This window comes from Galeopterus variegatus, unplaced genomic scaffold, assembly GCF_000696425.1.
Source record: "Galeopterus variegatus unplaced genomic scaffold, G_variegatus-3.0.2 Scaffold868, whole genome shotgun sequence".
Taxonomy (NCBI): Eukaryota; Metazoa; Chordata; class Mammalia; order Dermoptera; family Cynocephalidae; genus Galeopterus; species Galeopterus variegatus.
Window position 1 is genome coordinate 72,583 of NW_007726979.1, and position 7,756 is coordinate 80,338.

At 36.7% G+C, this 7,756-nt stretch overlaps 1 protein-coding gene across 1 annotated transcript in view; it reads left to right on the forward strand.

Annotated features, from left to right (window-relative positions):
• Positions 1 to 491: 491 nt before the first annotated feature.
• CHD2 (chromodomain helicase DNA binding protein 2) overlaps positions 492 to 7,756 on the forward strand; it is a 120,537-nt gene continuing 113,272 nt past the window's right edge. Inside the window, exons 1-2 of the mRNA XM_008573044.1 lie at positions 492 to 612; positions 963 to 1,095. Coding sequence (XP_008571266.1) covers positions 1,034 to 1,095 — 62 coding nt within the window. The 5' untranslated portion in view covers positions 492 to 612; positions 963 to 1,033. The remainder of the gene's footprint in view (positions 613 to 962; positions 1,096 to 7,756) is intronic.

Sequence of the window (7,756 nt, forward strand, 5' to 3'; positions counted from 1 at the left end):
GGGGGGTTTTTTTTTTTTTTTTTTTTTTGGTGGAGATGAAGGGGTGGGTCTATGGTACATCACCTGAGTTGTGGGGTAAATGTAGAGAGTGTCAATCAAAGGCAGAGCTCTCAGAGCTGGGAAGGAGGCTCTAGATGGCGGCTGTGCCTTAGAGAGAGCGCGCTCTGCTCCCTGCCTTCGCCTCACTTTACGCAACTTTCCCTAACTTTCGGGCAGCCTCAGGGGGCCCCCGCAGCCCCCTGCCTCTCTTAGTGACCTACTGGGGTTGGTTCGAACCTTTTTTAGAGAGAAAAGCAGCTTTTAGGAGCTTTCTTTTCGTGCCTTGTTGGAAAGAAGCAGCCGTACTGAGAGCCCAGGTCGTTGTTTTTTCCAGCTTAGAAGCCATGGCGCACCTCCATTTTTGTGCGCTTTCCTAATGAGGTTTTTTTTCTTCCGGACCTGATTTAGTATTAATTATTGCTTTATTTTTTTGACCAGTAACATATTTGAGGATTATTTTATTTAATTTTCGTTTTTTAACGGAGGATTTTGCCTTTATTTTTAATTATTTGGGAACTGATATTTTTCTACTACTAGATAGGACTCTTGCTTTGGACATACTACATGGATCAGGTAAGTTCACGATCATTAGTGATAATTTTAAAGGTTTATATGTTAAAGTTTGCTTTATTTTCTGTAAATGTGAGAAATTCCTGGATGACGCAATAAGATACAGAGATTGTTATTTGTATCCAGTGTGTTACTTTGAGAAACTTTCCTTATTGATAGTGATGCTTCCGCTGTTTGGTTTATCCTGGTTTTTTTTTTTTTTTTTAAAGGAAAAAACAGAATTGTTTTGTTTTTTTTTGGTGCTTACCGTTGATGTATTATAACAATATCGTTAACATCGTCAGGACTTTGTTCCTGATAATAAAAACCATCAATAGAAGTCGGGACCTTACCTTTCTTTCAACTTTTGACAGTAAATACCTGGGCACAGGACTTCAAAGCAAACACAGATTCCCCCTCCCCCTTAACATTTAAGAATTAAAAGATGATGAGAAATAAGGACAAAAGCCAAGAGGAGGACAGTTCGCTACACAGCAATGCATCGAGGTATGAGCTATCAACTTTCTTCCTTTTTGTCTTTTTTTGGGGAAACCTCAACTTACAATTGTTTACCTTGACAGACATAGATTTCTGTCTGTTTTATTATAAGCATTTTTCTAATTTGGATTCGTTTTTAAAAGCGTGACCTTGAGATTGCTAATATGCCACACCCTAATTTTTTGGTAGCAATATATGAAAGTTGAGTTGTGACTTAAGGCCTCTTACAGCAGTCAAAAGGTAAGGTACCTTTATTCAAAGGGGCCTTTCCTGTAAACTACAGTTTTTCTGTCAGTAAATTTCAGTTTTTAGGTTTTTGTGCTGCAGAAAAATGACCTTGTCAGTTTAGCCATTGCTGCATTGCACCATTTTACATACAAGGCAAATTTTTTCTTTGAACAATCTAGGATATCCAAACTTGTAACTGAGGGCCATAGAGAAGCCTTGTAGTAGTAAATTATAGTAAATAGACATTTGAGAAAGTTATATGAATGAAAAAATGTACATTTAAAAATGAAATCGCAAAAAGGACCCTTTGACTGATATCTCTCAGTTTATATTTTTACTTGACTCTATATTTCTTTTGATACACTTGACATTTTAGGAGATTTTGATAGTACTTATCAAAACCTTAACTTGATGGTTGCAGTCCTGCATTTATGAAATGAAACCTGTGATCACAGAAATCCTGGGATACTGTTAATGTACTTCTGTTTTGTGTTTGTTGTTATTTTTATAATTGTATATTTTACATTTAAAATATTTTAAGGTTTGCATTTATGTGCTTAACATTAAGGCAGTGCTTCCTGGTTGGTAGAGTAGTATTTTATCAACACATTTTAGTTGTAGCTGCTTTAAATTTATTGATTTATTTCGACAGAGTCATCTGGAATGCTTTATCTTCTGAAGCTTACAAATGTACTGTTCAAATCATGATTTGTTTCACATTCCTTGGAGTACCTTACTAGTGACTAATAAAGTCTGTAAGATGTTTTTGTTATATGATCTCTGTACATTAATTTCTAAAGGTATATTTGAATGCATTTCTTGATATGTTTTTATGAATTGCCATGTTATAAGTTTTCAATCATGCAGTTAACAAGGATGTGATTGGTTTTGTGCTTTTTCTCCCAAATTTTGTTTTTACATTTAAATTTTTCTATGAATAATATTTTTAATTAGGCTAGTGAATTTGGAAGTTTTGAACATGGTTTATTAAAAATGTTGAATTCTGTTTGTTTTATTAGACTAAAAATATTTTGAGCCTTGCTTTAAAAAATACATTTCCAAATTCTTCTGCAAATTGAGTTGTCACACAGTTTGGATTGCTGTCTTTTGAATTGAATTGCCCATGTAATTACTGGGTTATATTTAGGGCAGAAAACTTCTAATCCTAAACTGATTTTTCTGGAAAGTAACAATTTGAAGAAGTCGGAAACCACAGGTATATTGGACAAATTATTAAAGATTCATTATACTAAAATTGTTATTCCCTTGAGCATATCATTTGCATAGTCTCACATGGGTATTGACTTTCTTATGCAAGGTTTGTGGTTCACATCACTGATCAGATTATGCTTTCTAATTTAAAAATCAAGCAGTGTTGCTATTTTTTAATATTTTTACCCTCACCTGGAAGACTGTGTGGAAGTTGTCACACATTTGCCTGCTGGTAGTGGGGTTACAGCTGAACAAGAAGTATGTACTGTACTTTTAAATGCATTTTGTCAAGTGCACTTTGAAGCATATACCTGATGAATGTCCAGAAATATTTGAGAGACTCCTTGAAGAGAGAATGGAGTTACTTTTAAATTACTGTTACCCTAAATTGTGTTCCTTAATATATGTACATAATTATGACATCACTTCCTTTTAAAGTCATAAAGCCTAAAGGATGTTAGTGGTGTTTTAATGTATAGATTGTTACTTTTAATGAGGTGAAATATGGGACTGCCCATGTAACTAGTACTTGGTTTCTTATGCCATCAGAGCTTTTCTGTAAGGACAAGTATTTATGGCACAAAGTGTAGAGCTTAGGGAATACTACAAAAAAAATCACCTTTGCAGCCTGAGCCACAGGATGGAGAAGAAGGAGTTTGCAGGTCAAGTAAAGTTTGGTCTGAGAATTAACTTTAGGATGTGGACTGCAAGTTGAGGTAAACCTGATGTTTCCCGCAATATTTAATAGTGATTGTTTGTATTCCTGTATTCTTTTGAAGTCTTATATGTTATACTTTGTATGTCAGGATTTCAGAAGACTAAAAATTCACTTTCAGAAATGTGATTTTAAACATTTGGTATTTGTAAAATTTCTAAATATTTAAAACAAAGTTTTAGTGGTGGACATAAAACATACCACACTAATTTTGCAGCTTGGGGATAACCTCAGTAATATCAAAGAATGGAAAGAAGAGAGAAGGAAATGTGGATGCAACTGTGCAGTTACGTGTATTCTAGGATGTTACGTTTACAGTTTAAGAACTGAAACAGTTTATTAAATTTATCTCCAAATCGTCTGCCTTTGAGACAGATTTATTTTGAAAACCTGAGGTGCGGAAAAATTTTACGCTTTTCATCAGCCTTTTAGCAGTTATTTTAAACGCCTGGGGATGACTAGAAATGGCATAATGCAGTTGTTTGTGGACTGGAACAGGCAGTGGCAGCCATTTTATGACGCTGATAATACTTTAAAAATGGGGATTTTTGTGAAGACTGAAAATAAATGAATCGAAACCCGAAATACCAAAACCTTCCCTTTCTGTGCTTCTCTTTGGTGCTGTAGTGCTGAAATAAAGGGGAGAACGATAGTTAGCGCAGGCAGCAGCTCTGTGAGCCCCTGGCATCTTGGTGCGGGTCCAGTTCAGTCACAAAATGGCTGTTCCTTTGTGCCGCAGCGCTGACAGACATACTGCATTGCACTGTGTACTCGCCAAACAGCAGGAAGTTGCCGTGCGGAGTTCAAAGGCCGTCAGCGCCGGCGCCGGGTGCTGATTGGCTGTGGGTGCGCCTGGTAACAGCGGGGTCAACGGTGCGTCGTCGGGTAGGCTCCGCCCCGCGACGTCAGTCGGCTCGCCGTGGGGAGGAGAGAACGCGGTGACGTCGGGCTGCGTTCGGGGCATCGGGTGCTTTCTTTCCTTGGCTCAGCGAGCCGACTGACTTGGGGGGAGGGGAAAAGGAGGGGAACTCTCGTTGGGACTTTCCGGTTGGGTGGCTGCTTTCCTGACCCACTGTGCCCCTGGCAGTCTCCTCCGCCCTTGCCTGTAGTCGTCCACACCCTACGTCTGGTGTTTCTTTGCCCGTTCTCGGGGACGGTTTTCATCGATCAGAAGCGGTTTCTACTTTTGGAGAAAAAGTAAAAGATTAATCGGCAATCTTCACATAGAAAACTTGCCAGTTTTTTCAGTTTTCACTTTGCCTTGTCTTACGCTAACGGGTTTTTGGGTTTTTTTTCCCCCGTGTGAGGAAATTTGTGTTTAATTTTATTACCATTGACCCAAACCGTTTCAGCGCCAGAAAGGGATATTTTTATTTTAATTGTAACGTCTTAATGGGTGTTACAGCCGTTTAGTACATGGCTCGTAAGCAAAGAGTCGATTACTTCAACTTGCCCCCGTGTGTTTTTACTTGGTACCACACATTTTCTCAATTGGCATGTTACGGAGAAAAACTCAGGTCAGTATGTGCTAAGTGGTTTATATTTAAGACTCACAGTGGGATAGTTAAGTAGAAAAGAGGAGTTTTCACTTGTTTAATAACCAGTTTTAAAAAATGACAGAATACAGCATTTGGCAAGCATTATTATGCAAACAAGCATCAGAAAACAACTCTTAGGCTTTCATAGATCTTGCCAAGGAATAGTAACTCTAAGAGCTGGTCCGGTAGCGGAACCACTTGGCAAATCCTGGGAAGTACCTTCTAAGACCCTCCATTCTGGGAATTATAATTTCGTCCTGGTAATCCTATTAAACTGCTGTATACGTTCTCATGGTCTGCCTTTTTTGGAAACCTTTGCAAGTTAAAAACATAGTTTACCAGCAACGAGTTCACAATTCGGTCACAAGTAATGAATTTAAGCATGGAAGAAAGGCTGTATTAGTGGATTTCTCCACTGTACACTGACCAAAAACTTTTTTTTTAAAATCTTTTTTTTTTCCTTACTCGAGTATTTTTTGCAGTTACAAATGAGTAGGCTGTCTTGTAGTAGGCCATAGGTTTAGAGTTGTGGCATGAAATGTTACTTCAAAAGGAATGTGAACTTCTTGAGTTTATGTTTATTTGAACGTATCTCAAATTTCTGAATAAAGTTCGTGCAAGATAAATTCACTGTCATAGTGGGTGTTGTAGGTTCTCATAGTCTACGTTCTTTGGGAAAAATTCTTTGGATAGTTTATGGAAACTAGCTAAAACTGGGTTTTCAATTTGTTACATAGAGGTGTTTGTCAAAGATTTTGTAAGTGATTTTTAAAATTAGATGCTCAGATGTTTGTTGTGTATAAATTATTTAACATCCTTAGAGACTTAAGTACTGGTAGAACTTGATGATCATTAGCTTTAGTTTCTAAGTTCTTAAACTGTATCTAGCACAAGAAAAGTAAATCTGACTCCCTTTTTGTGTATTGAGATTAAATGCTAGTTAGTTGTATTAAAATTTTAGTGTTTGCTAAATGCCCTAAAATTCCTAAAAGTGGGATAGAATTAAGTATAAGTAGTCAACATTGCAGTTATTTATGTTCAAGGGGACATAAACTGTTCTACTCTACTGAAGATGTTTTAGCCCAAATAGGTATCATTACTACGTGAGCTGAAATTTATATCACAATATAACAATTAATGAACTGTATAATCAGCTTGGAACCTATTAACTTTTTAAAGAACCAGTGTTTTTTTAAGTCTATTCATACAACCTTCTCTGGCTTTTTTCCCTCCCCCTGTGTGAAGAATGGCATGGAGTGGCAAGAAAAGAATGTTGATGAATTTTCCTTCCTTTTTTTTGTGTAAATTCTTGCTGTTTAAAACCTACAGTTTCCAATTGGTATTTGACTCTTTGGCAATTAGCACCTTCTGAAAAGATTAAGTCAACAGATGAAGGCGGGCAAACAGTATTTGATAGGGAGTTTCAGTTGTGAATGTTGTAGCAAGATATTGTTTGAGTGTATCTGGAAATTTAATTTTACCTGAAACTCACAGATTTTATAATTGGTTTACCCCCACCTGCAACCCCCAATACAGCAAACTCTGGACAGGTAAGTGAGAGATACCTCCGGAGACTACCTGGGATTTCCAAACGCATCATTTCTTACATAACATTTGGTAAACTTGTTACTGGCATAAAAATGGAGTAACTGCTGTATGTGACATCCAGTAAATTTTGTTTTTCTGGCTATGAGCTATGTTTTTTCTTTTTCTTTTTTTTTAAGATAGCTTAAAAAAGAAAAAAAAATACAGAAAAAAGAAAAGATCTTTTAGTTTTCAGCTTTTTCCTGACAACCTTAGAACTCAGTTGGCTTCCTTGAAAGAATGTCACTTTAACAAAGAAACTGTGGTTTTTTTTTTAATATCACTGAAGAGTTATTTCATATACAGATAAAAATAACTTGTTTGGCTTGCTTAGGCTGGGTGCTTGTCATTATAGCTGAGTAATTGCCCTCCTGCATTCCAGCTTGACTGGGCATTGATGAGTTCAAATTTATACTTCTGCAGAGTTGCCAGTTACTATTATTTTGGAATTTTAGGGTTGTTAGTGTAAAGCCAGAATACCAAAAGTTGACAATCATCAAATGCCCAGGGCCTATTATATTTTTATTTTGTAATTAGTAATTCAGCACAGTGCTGGAACACTGTGCTTATTATACGTGTTTTGACGTTTTTCCCTAATCAATCTAAACTTTAAGTAAGAGAAGTCTGGGGCAGAGAACTTTATATATTTGAGCCCAGATGATGAAGTGGGGGACAGGGCTTTTCTTTGTGAAATAAGTGAGGAAGAACATAGGTGTATGGAAGCCATTTATGCTACATTTTCTGAAACAGTTCCAATTTATTATTTCATTGTTAACATGTTTGGTTACTGGTTACTTTTGGTTTTTCAATATCTTCTGGCCTGTATTTCATATGAAAAGTATTTCAATTCCCTTTTCTGGAGTTCTTATAGTTTGGGAAATGTGATCATTTTGATCTTGAGGGAGAGAATGTTGTTAAAGGGTTCTGGCTAAGGTAACATTCTAAGGATAGTCTTGATCTTATACGAGGGTACTTCAAAAAGTTCTTAGAAAAATAGGATTAAAAGAATGTGAATCTTTCCATCATCTTTTTGAAGTACCCTCATAGTTTGGATTTAATTATAGTGAGCCATTTTGTCATTCATTACCTCCATGCCTGCCAAGAGCTGTGTACATAATAGGTACCAGTTCAGTGTTTACTTTAGTACTGAAAAGTTTTGTTCCCAGTTTAGGTCAGTGAAGTACTCACTGTTGGACTTGCAGTTTTCTCATTTTTAAAACGTTAATAATGGTAATCTTCATTGTGTCATGAAGATTAAATAACATAATGCCTGTAAAGTGCTTAGCAAAGAGCCTGTCACATTGAAAGTACTCAATAAATGTAAGCTATTGGTAATATTATTTTATTCTTGTTGCTTCATTTTACGCCCCCCCCCCCCCCCCCCCCCCCCCCC